The sequence below is a fragment of the Erpetoichthys calabaricus genome, chromosome 4 (genome assembly GCF_900747795.2).
Source record: "Erpetoichthys calabaricus chromosome 4, fErpCal1.3, whole genome shotgun sequence".
Classification (NCBI taxonomy): Eukaryota; Metazoa; Chordata; class Cladistia; order Polypteriformes; family Polypteridae; genus Erpetoichthys; species Erpetoichthys calabaricus.
The window spans coordinates 289,838,947-289,854,400 of NC_041397.2; the positions used below are offsets into that span (position 1 = coordinate 289,838,947).

Below are 15,454 nucleotides of genomic sequence, written 5' to 3' on the forward strand. Positions count from 1 at the left end.
GGCTGAAATCAAACAAATCACCAGGGCCAGATAATATTTATCCTTAAGTATTTAAGGAGTTTAGCGAGTACAGATATAAACCCTGGAGACATATTTCTAAGATGTTATTATGCACAGGGGAAATTCCAAAGGACTGGAAAATGGCAAATTATAACCTGTTGTATAAAAAAGGTGACTGGGCATATCCAAGTATCTATTGATCACTAAGCTTGACGTGCATCACAGGAAAATTAATGGAAGGAATTATCAAGGAAAAGTACAGGAGTGGGGCGGCACGGTGGCGCAGTGGGTAGCGCTGCTGCCTCGCAGTTGGGAGAACTGGGGACCTGGGTTTGCTTCCCAGGTCCTCCCTGCGTGGAGTTTGCATGTTCTCCCCGTGTCTGCGTGGGTTTCCTCTGGGCACTCCAGTTTCCTCCCACAGTCCAAAGACATGCAGGTTAGGTGGATTGGCGATTCTAAATTGGCCCTAGTGTGTGTTTGTGTGTGTCCTGCGGTGGGTTGGCACCCTGCCCGGGATTGATTCCTGCCTTGTGCCCTGTGTTGGCTGGGATTGGCTCCAGCAGACCCCCGTGACCCTTTCGGATTCAGCTGGTTGGATGGATGGATGTACAGGAGTTGTTATGAACAGTAAGCACGGGTTCAGGTGAAGGTCATGTTTTACTAATATGCTGGAAAAAGGATATGATCAGGATGGTGCATACAGTATTATTTATCTTGACTTTCAGAGAGCTTGGGTATCAAACTAAAAGAAGTGGGAGTTCAGGGTGTTGTGTTTAGAAGGGTGCAAAATTGGCTCAGACGCAGGAAGCAGAAGGTTATGGTGATGTTAAGAATGGTGTCTGTCAAGGGTCAGTGCTAGGACCACTGCTATTTTTAATATATACAAATGCTTTGGATAGGAATATAAGTAACAAGCCAGTTAAGTTGGCAGGTGATACCAAGATAGGTGGATTAGCAGATAAACTGGAATCCATTAAGTTATTACAGAGGGACTTGGATAGCAAAGAGGCTTTGGCAGCTTTGTGGCAGATGAAATTTAATGTCAGTAAATGTAAAGTGTTACACACAGGAAATAAAAATGTGAGGTTTGTATACATAATGGGAGGTCTAAAAATCAAGAGTACACCTTATGAGAAGGATTTAGGAGTCGTAGTGAACTTGACGCTATCATCTGCCAGACAGTGTTCAGAAACCATTAAGAAGGCAAACAGAATATCAGGTTATATAGCGCCTTGATGTGTGGATTTCAAGTCACAGGAGGTTCTGCTCAACCTTTATAAGACACTGGGGAGGCCTCATCTGGAGTACTGGGTGCAGTTTGGGTCTCCAGGCTAAAAAAAGGACATAGCAGCACTAGAAAATGTCCAGAGAAGACCAACTAGGCTGAGTCCAGGACTACAGGGGAGGAATTATGAGGAAAGATTAAAAGAGCTGAGCTGTTACAGAGTAAGCAAAAGGAGATTAAGAGGTGACATGATTGAAGTGCTTTACTACAGTGGATCAAAACTCCTATTTAGATACGAGTTCATCAAGGACACAGGATTACAGTTGGAAACTTGTTAAGCCTAAATTTAGGAAGTGTCTCTTCACACAGAGAACCACAGACGCATGGGATTAGTTACCAAGTAGTGTGGTAGACAGTAGGACTTTAGTGACCTTCAAAACTCGACCTGAAGTCATTTTGGGAGATTGAGGAGGATAGGATGGGTGATCTTTGTTGGGCTGAATAAATCTAATATTCTGAGAAAATAAACCAAACCTGGATAGGACGCCTAAGCATCACACTCACTCATACCAAGTTGATGGAGGGTTGAAAGCAAACCTAACATGCATGTCTTTGAGATGTCAGAGAAAATTAACATGAGCATAAGAACTGTAGGTAAACTGTGCCCAGCTCCCCAGAGGTGAGAGCTGACATGCCACCAAATGTTTCAACTTCCCCTGTTTACTTGTGGAGTAACAATCTTGATACAGCAGAAATGTTACATGTTACAATTTAAAGGTGCATAAACTTGTTTCAGCCTTTTATGAGTGGCATTAAACATTCAGTGAATCGCATTGTAACACATCTAAGGTTTCTTATACTTGACCTTCACAACAGAAACCTGAGATTTTAACAATGAAATATTGTGGGCCAAAGTGTTCAAAAAGTGTAAAATCGGTCTCTGTGGAGTAAATCCACTGGAACTGTCAGGGCCAGCACATTAAATAATGTCTTAGGCAATGCACACTTTGCCACCCTCCCATAAATAACCTTATCAGGTTTGAGATGATACACTTAAAGAATCCACAATCCATATTGCAATACAAGCTTTACAATAAAATGATCTCACGATACAATGCATTCTTGGAACAACAAGAGAAAAATAATAAATAAATTAAATATGGTAGATTCAAAAAGCATTCAGTGCCCATCACTCTTTTCCCATTTTGAAACCTTAAGTTAAAATCATTTAGATTATTTTTTTTTTCCCTCAACAAGCAACACTCATTACTCCAGAATGACAAAACAAAACATTATTTTAGTGTACAGAAATCCCAGCAGCGTTATTTGTCGAATAATTCATTGGCTGAAAGTCCTCAATGTTAGTGTGTCAGAGAGAGTGATCTTCAAATTTCCAACTGGCTTTTTATTTGGTGTGCCGCGTTATAAACGGTGCCTTACTGCTCCTTGTCTGGCTTGTGGGGACACCTCCAAAAAAAAAACCAAAAAAAAACATTCAGGAGTGGTCTCCCTTATACTTTCTTGTATACTCAGATATGGGGAAGGATGTTTGAAGAGTAAACTGCAAGACTGATTATATTTTTATATTATATACATTAAAGAACCATCAACAACAAATCAAATCAAATTAATAATATATTGAGCAATTATCATAAAAGTAAAGTTGAATAAATCAAACTCAGCAGCTACATGAATAAAAAAAATAACTGAGTATCTATTCAGGTAAAGTACTACTTCCGGTTAGCGGAAATGGCCCAAAAGTTGATAGAAATCTATGTTTTGGACCTAATACATGTATGCAAAATTTGGTTGACCTAAGTGAAAGCGTACTCAAGTTATCATGTTTACATACACACACACACAAACACACACAGACAGATACACAGACATAATTCCAAAAATGGTATTTTCGGACTCAGGGAAGTCTAAAACATCGAGATTCATCAAAATCTCAAAATGAAATTTTTGGAGCATTCCAGTACTTTCTCTAAAATGTCGAGATTCATCAAAATCCCGACATTGAATTTTTGGACGATTACAATACTTTCTCTATACTTCATAAACGAGAAAGACAGGGAGGTGTAAAATGTCGAGATTCATCAAAATCCCGACATCGAATTTTTGGACGATTACAATACTTTCTCTATACTTCATAAACGAGAAAGACAGGGAGGTCTAAAATGTCGAGATTCATCAAAATCTCGACATCGAATTTTTAGATGATTGCGATACTTCCTCTATAATTCATATACGAGAAAGTCAGGGAGGTCTAAAATGTCGAGATTCATCAAAATCTCAAAATGGAATTTTTGGACGATTACAATACTTTCTCTATACTTCATATACGCGAAAGACAGGGAGGTATAAAATGTTGAGAGTCATCAAAATCTTGACATCGAATGTTTGGATGATTACACTTCCCCACTACTTTGTATATGAGAAAGTAAAAAGGTAACCACTTCCTGTTCTTTTACCATTCGCTCCCCCTTTCACTCTAGGGAGACACCCTGAGCCCTCACAAAGTGGTTTCTCCCAAGACTGCCCTGACCAGAGGCCATGCAGTAGTGAGACACGTCACAATATCAACACACGTGGTAATTTAAAATGAACCTGTGGTCCCTCCGTGTGCTGTAGACGTGTGTTAGTCACTGCTATCACTTGGTATGGGTTTGGGCACTGCCAGCTTTGACTGCATTGATACTTCTTTTTCATTCATTTAAATGCACTTTGTGATGTGTCTGGGTCATATGCGACCAAAATATTTATTTTATTGCAAAAGGGAAACAAATGTTACTGCTGATACTGTGCACTCTTTTGACTTTATGAACTTTCAGATGTGCCTGGATCAGATATGACAAAAATGTTTATTTGTTTTATTTCAAAAGAAAAAAAAGTATTGCTATTACCTCAGATTCTGTTCAATTATAGCTTTTTTATGCACTTTTTGATGTGCCTGTGCCATATGTGACCAAATTTAAAAGAGAAGCAATGAATAAACATTACTTGTTTTTCAATTCATTTGTCTTGGTTTAAAATTTCTTATTACCTGCCACTTGCTGGCTACTGGAAATGTCTGGCTCAGCTAAATTTCTTGGTTTGAAAATCTGGCCCAACTGAATGTGTAATTGAATAGGCCTGCTGTATAGTATCCAAACAGTCGTCAAAAGACAGAGAAATAAGGTCAAAAAATCCAGATAATCGAAATCACACCACCAACTCACCGCTCACAACTTACTGAATAAGATGCTACAGATGTTCTATCAGACGACTGTGGCGAGCACCCTCTTCTACACGGTGGTGTGCTGGGGAGGCAGCATAAAGAAGAGGGACGCCTCACGCCTGGACAAACTGGTGAGGAAGGCAGGCTCTATTGTAGGCACGGAGCTGGACAGTTTGACATCTGTGGCAGAGCGACGGGCGCTGAGCAGGCTCCTGTCAATCATGGAGAATCCACTGCATCCACTGAACAGTATCATCTCCAGACAGAGGAGCAGCTTCAGCGACAGACTGCTGTCACTGTCCTGCTCCACTGACAGACTGAGGAGATCGTTCCTCCCTCACACTATGCGACTCTTCAATTCCACCTGGGGGGGGGGTGCCTGGTGTGGGTGAACATTAACATTATACAAAGTTATTGTCTGTCTGTATACCTGCATTGTTATTACTCTTATTACTCTTTAATTTAATATTGTTACTGCTGCTGGAGTATGTGAATTTCCCCTTTGGATTAATAAAGTATCTATCTATCTATCTATCTATCTATCTATCTATCTATCTATCTATCTATCTATCTATCTATCTATCTATCTATCTATCTATCTATCTATCTATCTATCTATCTATCTATCTATCTATCTATCTATCTATCTATCTATCTATCTATCTATCTATCTATCTATCTATCTATCTCACCAACTTCCTACGCACATTTGAAATGACGTGCCTGGAATTGTGGAGACCCTTTGGTTTTATAGGCTTGAGGAGTATGGAGTGGCTTGTGTGTACGCAAGAGCTGACAACCCAATGATTGCTCATCTGGAAGTACAATGCATACAATGAAGGCACACAGAAAAAGGAGCACGGGTGTCTTGGATGACGCAAACAGAAGATAAGAGTCGTAACAGGAAATTAAAAGGGTTGAGGTCATGAGCGAACTTGCCATACATGGAAAGCTTTCATACAGGCAGTGTATAACTGGAATGTGGAAAACTTGTGATATATTAGAAATTTGAACCTGATATCCTCAAGGTTGTAGTGGCACTACTGGGGAGGAAAACTTCAACTCCCAGTAGTCCCTGCAGTGGCTCTGATTGGTCGTCTACTGGGGATGCAGGGGCTGCTGGGGACAAGGAGGCCGGCACGAGATTTAAAAGGAGGCCGGTGATACAGAGGAACAGGTGTGTTTTTGTTTCTGGAATACCCCGTATGTTTTGTCTTCCTGTTCATGGCATATGGATTATTGTTCTTGTCCTGGATTGTCTCCTCTGCGTGTGTATGGACGCTGCTGCCTGCCTGCTGCGTGATGACTGATTTGAATGCTCCTGATCCCATCACTCATCATCACAGGATACACCAGTAGGACTGTTCTTTACATACATTTACAGCGAGCTGATCTCTGGACTTTTCAAATCCCCGTCATTTCATTACATCAGTTGCCATTTTTTTATGGACTTCATCATGTGTGGTTTTGTTAGTTGTTTGTTATTGTTGAATTTGTGTTTATTGTGTATCGCCAAAAGTCAAGCAAAATGACCCCTTTTATTGGCTATCTAAAAAGATTACAATATGCAAGCTTTCGAGGCAACTCAGGCCCCTTCTTCAGGCAAGATGTAATACGAAACTGGAGTTCCCTATGTTTATATACATACTAGGACAAGAAACAACATTGGTAAATCTTTAAGTGAGAAATCTTAAATGTAAAAAATGAATAGACCTCTTCAGGCTAGGGTTCATTTAACAAGAAAGGAGAACAATGTATGGTCAAGATCTTTGGATAAGATAACTGTCCAACAAAGTCTTTTGAAGTTTCTAACGTGTTTTTCAATACAATGTGGATCTGTAGTCAGGTTGTCTGAGTGAGTCTGAGAGATGCAAACAATCCTCATACCTGGCTATAAAACTCTTGTCTCTATTCAAACCATGTTGTAATGTGTTACATTTTATCACGAGTTTAGCTTCCCATTATTCTTTTCTATCTTGCTGTGTCCTGAAGTTGCCCATAAGCACTGTGACTTTAAAGTCCCTCTCACAGTGTCCATGGCTGTTGAAGTGTCCTCTCACAGTGTCCATGTGTATCACCATAAAGGGAAATGGGATGGGATCATTTTAGTTTGTGTAATTAAATTTAATTTATTATTGTTTAATACAGTCTTCATTTTCTGTTTTTATTACTGGCTGCTTTTTTTGTCTCTGTGAGGGAGTGTGTGTGAGTCGGGCCAAGGCTGGGTGTGTTCCTGGGATCTCCACCAAAAAAATAAAGAAATCAATGGCGAGAGAGCACAAATAGATGATGTTATACACAACCTTCATGGCAGTGCTGGTGCTGCTGTCAGTGCAGATGGCAGACTGAAGAGCTGAGGTGTTTTTATACTTTAGTGAACCATGGGGACGTGACAGTTGGTGGAGCTTAGATGGGGTTGTAGGTCTGCTTCTGGCTATGAAGAAGAAACAGATGTGCACCCTCAGATGCTACTTCAAACACTTAACAACATCATTAACAGAAGATGCGATTATCAAGGTGGGCACTGAGGTGGGGATTCTTTCCTGTTGTGATTTTGAGATGACATGTTTTGTGGGTTTTTTTTTCATCCCAAAAAAGTAATGAAAAAAGTCAAGAAGATTAATCAAAAGAACTAAAAAAATAATTACTAATTAACAGAAATGAAATAAAACTTTAGGATGAAAATGTAAAACAAAACAAAATAATACAAAAACAGAACAAAACCCCAGGATGAGACTGACAGCAAGTCACAGCAAAGGAGATTTTGCCAGCCATGCATTCATCCATTTTATGGTTGGAGTTGGAGACTATACTGGCAGCATTGGGCACAAGGCAGGAAACAAACACTGGACAGAATGGCAGTCCACTGCTTCTCCAGTCTTTGGGATGTTGGAGTAAAACACCACAAGGATATGGAACACATACAAAAACCCACACCAGTTCAAGGACTCCGGAGCCGTGAGGCAGCATTGCTACTGCCTTATACCGTCCAAAGGGATATTACACTTAATCCAGATAGCCAGAGTCATCATTGTGTTAAAATGATTTTTTGTTCCCTCTTCTCTAAATAGGCCATTTCAATCTTCCATGTTTTATCTCTTTGATTTACTAGTCTGTGTCCAATCCATTACTGCAGCACCCCGCACCATGACCTGCGAGGCCTGAATCTCATCGTGTGAATTAATAAATAACATGGCATGGCTATTTCAAGCTCATTGTCCCAATGAGCCTTTCAGACACCCGCTGTTGTAAAGACCTTGAAAGCAGCAGGACATAAACCAGTGTAGCACTTGATGGCACTGCCCGCTGGTTAACTCTTTAGTTTACCCTCACAGTTCATGCTTGATTCATGTAGCCCCCCAAAGAAACCTCATATTCAGCACAATTAGATTTATGGTATAACGATAAAAACAAACAAACATTGTGGTAGTCTAACCACCTCCAGAGTTCACCCCAAAGAGTCCAATGTTTGTTGTTATCATCCAGTAACCCCATTTACTTATTAAACTGCACCACAGGCACACGTGGTTTTGATAATCACTGATTTGAATTAAGTGTGCCGTTGATGGAATTTAACAAATGCCTGAAACGACTGGCCATCACACAACACATCAAGATGTTTTTGGAACACCAAATAAATCAGTATGGAATGGTCCATACAGTAGTTCCACTTTAAAATCAAATCAAATCAAATTTTATTTATCACATACAAATTACACATGTAGTACAATATGTGGTGAAATGCTTAGTTGCTGAACTGCAATGAGTGCTTTTAAAGGGAATATAAAAGGACAGTAACAATAATACGTGACTTTATAAATATCAATACAAATAATTAATAGAAATTTAAATAAGTGATTATTAATAAATAACTAAAATAATTCAGACGTGAGCACCGGGAGGCTTTGCGCCCAAGGAACCAAGTTACCCGAACTATTCTATAAAATGTCAGTAATTATTTACTGCTCTGATGCTGATCTTTGTGATCATAAAATAGGTCATTAGGACAGCAACTGACGTGAAGAATACATAATTAATTGCAGAATTATGGTCTTCTCTTCTCTTTGGCTCAAAAACAAATCAGCACATTACCATCTCATAACAGGCTAAAGTTTTGAGTTTGGTATTTTCCCGTCCAGCCATTTTATCTCTAGAAATTGTGACACACAGATAGACACACACCCGTCATTGGGATATCAATGTTTACAGTATCAGTAGACCCTAAAACGTTGAGAACTGTCAAAAACCGGAGATAGAAATTTTTGATGAAATTAAAGCTTTTTCTCCTCGCCCATAGACGATAGGTTATGGAGGGGGAAGGTGCAAAGAAAAAACTTAGTAACTTACATAATAAATAATGTGAGAAAGCTAACAAGAGGGATTCATGTATTTCTGGACACTTTCCTTATTCAAGAAGCAGATGCACTGTGGTCAGAAGTTCCTCCTCAGTCTCTCTGAACTCATCTTCAGGCAGTGGTAGCATTTATCTGACCACAGTACAGAGGAGAGGCCATTGCTGGGATGGCTGGCATCAAAGATGATTGTCTTTTCCCTGATCCAAAATTGTTCGGTGTAGATGCCCTGAAAGTTATGGAGTGCACACCCACTGATGTGTTCAGTTGAATGGTTCGTTTCGAATGCTGGTGAGCTCTTATGTTTTTCTGTGCTTTTCTACATCTTCTGAGATTGTTTGGGATTCTTGACCTGTTTTACTCTGTTTTCTGACTATTCTCTGGATTTAAGATTTGGAATTTTGTTTGCTTGGATTGCCTTATATTTTAAGCAAGAGACAGAATGGTGCAGTGGTTCAGGCTTTGGACTTCAGCTGCTGAGGTTGTGGGTTCAAATCCTGTTAGTGTCAGTATGTGACCCTCAACAAGTCACTTCAACTGTCTGTGCTCTAATTGGAAAAACAAAAAGAAATGGAACCAATTGTACCTCAAATGTTGTAAGCTGCTATGGATAAAAGTGTTGGCCAAATAAATGTAAACTCCGTTGTGCTCTTTGGAACTTCACATTATCACAGAGCATCTACTGTGGAAAGAAAACCTTCTTATTTTTATGTTTGCCTGCTATTTTCTCATTGGGGCTTTGGCGATATATTCCCCTCTAGTGGCCATTACTGGGAGTGCTTTTGTTAAAACAGAAAAAAAACAAAGTTATCTGAAATGTCTGAGTTGTAATGTAACGCTGATCTTTCACCTTCATCAATTTTATAAAAATAAAAAATACTACCTGGTCCGCTAGAAATGCCATTTTTTGGTCAAGTTGCGTTTGAAATGAAGTGATACACGTTTAATATGTTTATTTTCCTCTTTATTATCATGAAAAATGCAGTTTATCTTTAATTGCTTTATTTTGTAATGCAGTCCAAGTAACAAATCAACAGCAACCTCACGTTTCTCTGAATTGTCTAATCAGGAATTAACATGAAGTGGGGAGATAAAATGTCACAACTTGGAGCTGCAAATATTCCAAGAGCATGCGACGCAGCATTAGTAATTGAGAGGAACAGGCTAAGCTATAGGTGACTGCCATAACTGAGACAAATGGTGTGTGTGGTTGGAAGGACAGTGAGGCCCATTGTTTTCCCATTTGAAACTCCATGGCTGGAGTTGTCACCATAAGTTTTGGCTGTGAAGAGTTTACCAAAAGAAAGAAGAAGAAGGAGAACTTGTGGTAAACACCATGTTATTGACTCAGAATAAGGAATGAGTGGGGAGTTGCTGTAAGGGATGGATACTCAGCACAAGTCAGCAAACTGTTGAGATCTGAATGCTTCTGTAAGGTATACTGCAATCTTCTTAATTTATAATGTTATGATTATTGCTTACATCATCAACTTCCTCCGACACCATTTTATAACTTTGTTGCATGGTTACAACCTAATTTGTTTTGGGAAAGATGCTGGTTGCGAGACATGCGGCTCATTTTGTGTGGCATCACAATGACAATCATATTTAAGATGGTGGCATGCATTACTGCATGTTTAGGCTTTTGAATAAAGAAGAAGTTTTCCCAAAGCAGCAGGCAAGTATTGCACTTAGGGAATGAGAATTCTCCTCTCGGTTAGGACCTTCTTCTGCTCTCTTTTAACCTGTGAACTTTGCCTGTTGATTCTGGTTTTTGTCTCTGGATATGTCTATTGGTTTGCCCTCACACTTTTCATCCACACTTACCTCAACATACAAAAGGGGGAAGATCCCAATTTTATCTCCCAACATTCCTTCTGCCCAATTGTCATCCACTCTTCTTATCACAGTGAGAATTTCATCCTGTGTTGCAAAAACAAGCAAACAAAAAAAAAAGTTAGAATCTATTATTGATGATCAGATGGATTTATTTTACTTGCAAATCAAAATGTAGTGTCACTCATGCATATCTATGCATCACCTCATCAGCTCAGATCAGGTATGCAAAACCACTCCGAGTCGAGAGGAGGTGCTGTCGCTAACAGTCTTGTTTCTTCTCTCCACAGCTCCGAGAAGACACCGCTTGGGGGCAAATAACTCTGCCCTCGTCCCTCTGAAATGCCCAGCTCCTTCTGGTACTGAACCATTTTAAAGCAGCTGTGCCATCTTAGTCTTGACCTAAACTTACTGCAGGATGGACCACCAGGGACAGACCCTTAGCAGAAAGCCATCAGAGGGGCTACAATGTGTGTTCATTTTGCTGTTGCATCATCGAGCGCCTATTTATTTTGCTGCCAACAGCTGTTTTTTTTTTGTTGATATATTATTAAACAGGGTTGGCACCCCAAATATTCTTTGGAATATGTCTGTTCCTCGTACCCGATAGTAAATATACCTGTAAACTGACCTGAAATGGTATTCTGTTTGGAAAGGCGCTAACATTGAAGTCACTACCAATGACACGGTGTATGACCAACCCACTGAGTCTCTTCACAGCTGCTTCCACTATTTTGAAATATGAAACAAATTCTGCATTATCACTCCCATTAACTTTCCATGTGATCCTAAGTCAGTAATTTCACCTGAAACTGCTCACATTGTGTGCAAATCACCCGAAATGGCTCACATTGTGTGCAAATATGAAATTGTTCTATTACAACCATTAAATAAATTGTAAAAGTGTTTACTATTCCCACAAATGTGTGTACATAGGGGGCTCTGATGAGGTAAGCACTACCACCCCAGCATATGAGGTAATACTGTCACTAACAACCTTGTCTTTCCGACTGCAGCTCTGACGAACCAGAGCCTGACGACACCTGACCACATCCCCGCCTACCTCCCAAGCCCCGCCTCTTCAGGGCTTGGTGTCATATAAGCAGCAGTCTGTCAGAAGTGGTGTCATTTTGACCCAGGAGCAAGAGAGAGTAATAATACTGGATGCTCTGCAGCTTAAAAGTACTACTTTGATTGTTGGCGGCAGTGACAGATATTTTTGTTTTTATCCCTCTGATTTTGATTTTCTTTCATTTAAACATGGATTTATGGTCTTGCACCTCAATATTTTGAACCCGTTCATCCGTATTCACCGTCACTGACCTCATAGGTGACACTGAGTATGTCACTTCTTTTGCTGTGTTCCAGTTTTTTAAATATAGCACAGCCATAGCCAAAAAATGACTTGTTTTAATGTTCACTGTGTAAAGGCGCAATATAAATTAACAAATCTCCTTCATCCCCTTGTTTCGACATTTTACCCAGGCTGAGTTGATTCAGCTGAAACTGCAGATATTATACAGCATAAATATTCATCAATATTCAAGTGTGCTATAGCTGTGAAGTGAACTGAAATAGTGTTAAATGTGTAAAGGCACTATATACAATATCAAGTCTCAGTCATCACCACTGACCTCTTATGTTAAGCTGCCACTTCTTCATTTACTTTTCACATTGTAAAAATGCCAAGACAATAAATTGTTAACCAGGCAAAAAAGGAGATATAAGCAGTCTCAAACACCGTGTGGCCAAGAGCATGTCACGTTAGGTGTCAGTACAAATACGAACACAATTAAACTATAGCCACTGTAATGGATAGCTGGGACCCTTGCCAAATTGGGATGCCTGGAGAATGGAAGGACCGGGAGAGAAACGGTATCCCCCCGGAACACGGGAGGGCAGCCGCCCTGGTTTGCATCAGGGCCACAGGAACAGAGCATGGAAGCTCAACTCGGCTGGGGCCTGTGGCCACCACCAGGGGGCGCCTGGACAGTGCCTAAACCTTGGACTGCAGCACTTTTGCCACACCAGGAAGAGCTGCAGGAAGGTCGTCAACGAGCACCTGGAGCACATCTGGGTGCAACATAAAAGGGGCTGCCTCACTCCATTCTAGGAGCTGGAGGCTAGAGGTGGAGGACAGAGCTTGTGAAGGGAGGTGTAGAGGTGTGCAAAAGAGAAGAAGAATAGAGAAGAAAGAAGGGACTGAGTATTAGTGCTGGTGATTTGTGCACTGTGTGTGCTAAAAGAAAAATAAAATGTGTGCTTTTTGGGACTTGTGTGTCTCAGTGTCTGTCTGGGTCTGGGGTGATCTCCACACCACAAAGTGTTGTCTAGTAGTGTAAAAGTGCCGTAAACAATACATCTCTCTTGACTCTGTTGACACGCGATCCTAAGTGTGTCATTGTCACCTGTCACTGTTTAATTTGTACAAATGTGGAAACAACAGCATCATAGAGAGAAAGTGATTTGGCATGTTATACGTAAAGTCACTGACTGGCTGTGTGACGACGAGTCATCCGCTTCTATCTGCCAGTGTCACATTATAGGAATGTCCTAGACCTGTAAAATAAAATGGAATCAATGGTCCTGTATACTGGGGCGTAAGGCACTATATCAAAGAGAAGGTGAGTGCAGAAGACAGTCAAGGCAATAAATCCAAACTAATGAGATGGCAAAGATCCAGGCCTTGAGTGTTGAGTGAAATATAGGGGTCTCAATGTGAAAAAGTGAGTGCACATGACAGTCAACGCAAAGGCAAAACTCATGATCTGGCAGCGATCCCAGCCTTAATTTAACATATAAAGTACTGAACAGAGTGTACACTAGGGAAAAGTTTAATCCTGAAAGGCGCTATATTAAAGAGAAAGTGATTGGCTGAGACAGCCAAAAGTGGTGTCCCTTCTGTCATTCCGATTAGCACAAAGCCCGAGAAGGACTGCTGCCAACTTCAGTTTGAAACAGAAGACAGACTGAGTGAGTCCTACACAGAGTGGGCACCTCCTTCTCCTGCACCCTTTGGTTGGACGGCCCAGCCCGCATTGTGCATCTCAGATGACCACGGAGTCCCAATTAGCCGAGTCAGTTCTGCCATTTCCACAATGGGTTTGTTAGGAATTCCGTTCTATAGTATGAAGTTTTTTGTAAGTTTTTGGTTACCCGCTGTCACGGCCATTTACTAACTTCCACAAAACAAATCCCAGTGGTGGTTTACATTCCCATGATTCCCGCTGGCTGTCCTTTCCTATCACTGCTGGCCATTTTCTTCCTGGGTGGTGTGGTTGACCTGGAAAAGCCCTCAGCAAAATAAATGGGTTTGGCAAGCCTTTGGAAAGTGATCTGCTGTATACTTAAAGGTCTAATTTGCGTTTGTGAAGCTTTTCTGCAGGAGCAAGTGACCGCCTGCCACATGTCTGCGGACAGTTAACAATCAACTCAGTGCCTCTGAGAGGGGAGGGAAGGGAAGGAAACGACGAATGTTAGCTGGCATCACAGCAACTCAGACTAGAATAAGGCAGGGTGACATAGTGTTCAGCCTCCTGGGTTTGAATCTTATGTCTGTGTGAAGTTGGCATGTTCTCCTACATTCCAGAGAAGTCCATGTTAGATTAATTGGCAGCTATGTGCTTGAGAGGGTCTCACAGAAGTTGATTAGGGTTAGAGGTAGGGTTACCCCCTCAGGGCTGGTTCATATCTTGTACTTCCGTGATTGAGAATATTCTGTCATATTATAATGTACCTTGTGACAGACTGGCATCCCATCTCAAATTGGCTCCTTTCTACAGTTACCTGGACCAGCTGTTTTTGAGCTGAGGTGCCCCAAAATATTGTGCCATCTTTTCAGGGCTCCCCACCAACTTAACCCTAAGGCAGTGATTGCTAACAGAAGTCACACCACATGATTTTGTATAATAGACCTGTTAATCAAAGCTACAGAAGACTATGAAAATACGGCAGTGTGAAAAAGTATTTGCCCCCTTCCTGATTTCCTCTTTTCTTTGCTTATTCATAGCAATTGTTTCAGATCTCCAAGCAAATGAAGCATAATACAAAAGATAACCCAAGTAAATGCATTACACAGTTTTTAAATGGTCATTTGATTTATGGAAGGAGGATCACCAGCACCTATATTATCCATGTGAAAAGTAATCCCACCCGTGACTGTGTGTGTCGGCTCCATGCTTCCAGGAACCTTTTGAACCCGCCACCCGCTGATAACATTGCCAAGGGTGAGCCTAGCTTGTGAGTTCACACGCACGCACAGCGGCAGTAACGACAGTGCGTTTGTTACAATAAAGTCAAACAACAAGTGTTCAAAAGTACAGTGCTCCTTCCATAATAAATAATCCATAAAAACAGTGACAGTCCATGAGTTTCAAATCCAGATTAAAAAAAGTTAAAAACAAACAGCCATCAGGTTCTTCAAGTCTTGCCAGACGAGCCCAGCACGTCTCCAATTCCGTCTCCCCAGCTCACCCATTGCTCGTTCAGCTGGCGGAGACACTAAGAGCCGCAGGCCTTACTTCCTGACTCCCTGTCTTAGCCACCTTGAAGGGCTTAGCCAGACCACCTGGGGTCAGTTGTCCTTTTATCTTCCTTCTTGCTCCCTCAGCATACCTCGGATCCCTGAAAAGGATGCCACTTTGATCGCATCCACTCCTTGAAAACTAATCACTGGGAATGAGCTGCCCCTAGACTCCCTCATGTGCCAACGACCGCTCTGCCTCTCACTCTCATTGGCTGGCTCTCACAGTTCCCCTTTTTAAAGTGGGGCAAGGCACAGCTGTGGCAGTCACAACTCAAGCGCTAATGAGGGACACGGGC

General features: G+C 41.1%; 1 protein-coding gene across 1 annotated transcript in view; it reads right to left on the minus strand.

Annotated features, from left to right (window-relative positions):
- The window catches only part of LOC114651262 (E3 ubiquitin-protein ligase SH3RF3-like), a 498,214-nt gene that overhangs the window by 84,453 nt on the left and 398,307 nt on the right, over window positions 1-15,454 (minus strand). The window contains exon 4 of the mRNA XM_051926673.1: window positions 10,625-10,720. Within this exon, the coding sequence (XP_051782633.1) occupies window positions 10,625-10,720 (96 nt within the window). The remainder of the gene's footprint in view (window positions 1-10,624; window positions 10,721-15,454) is intronic.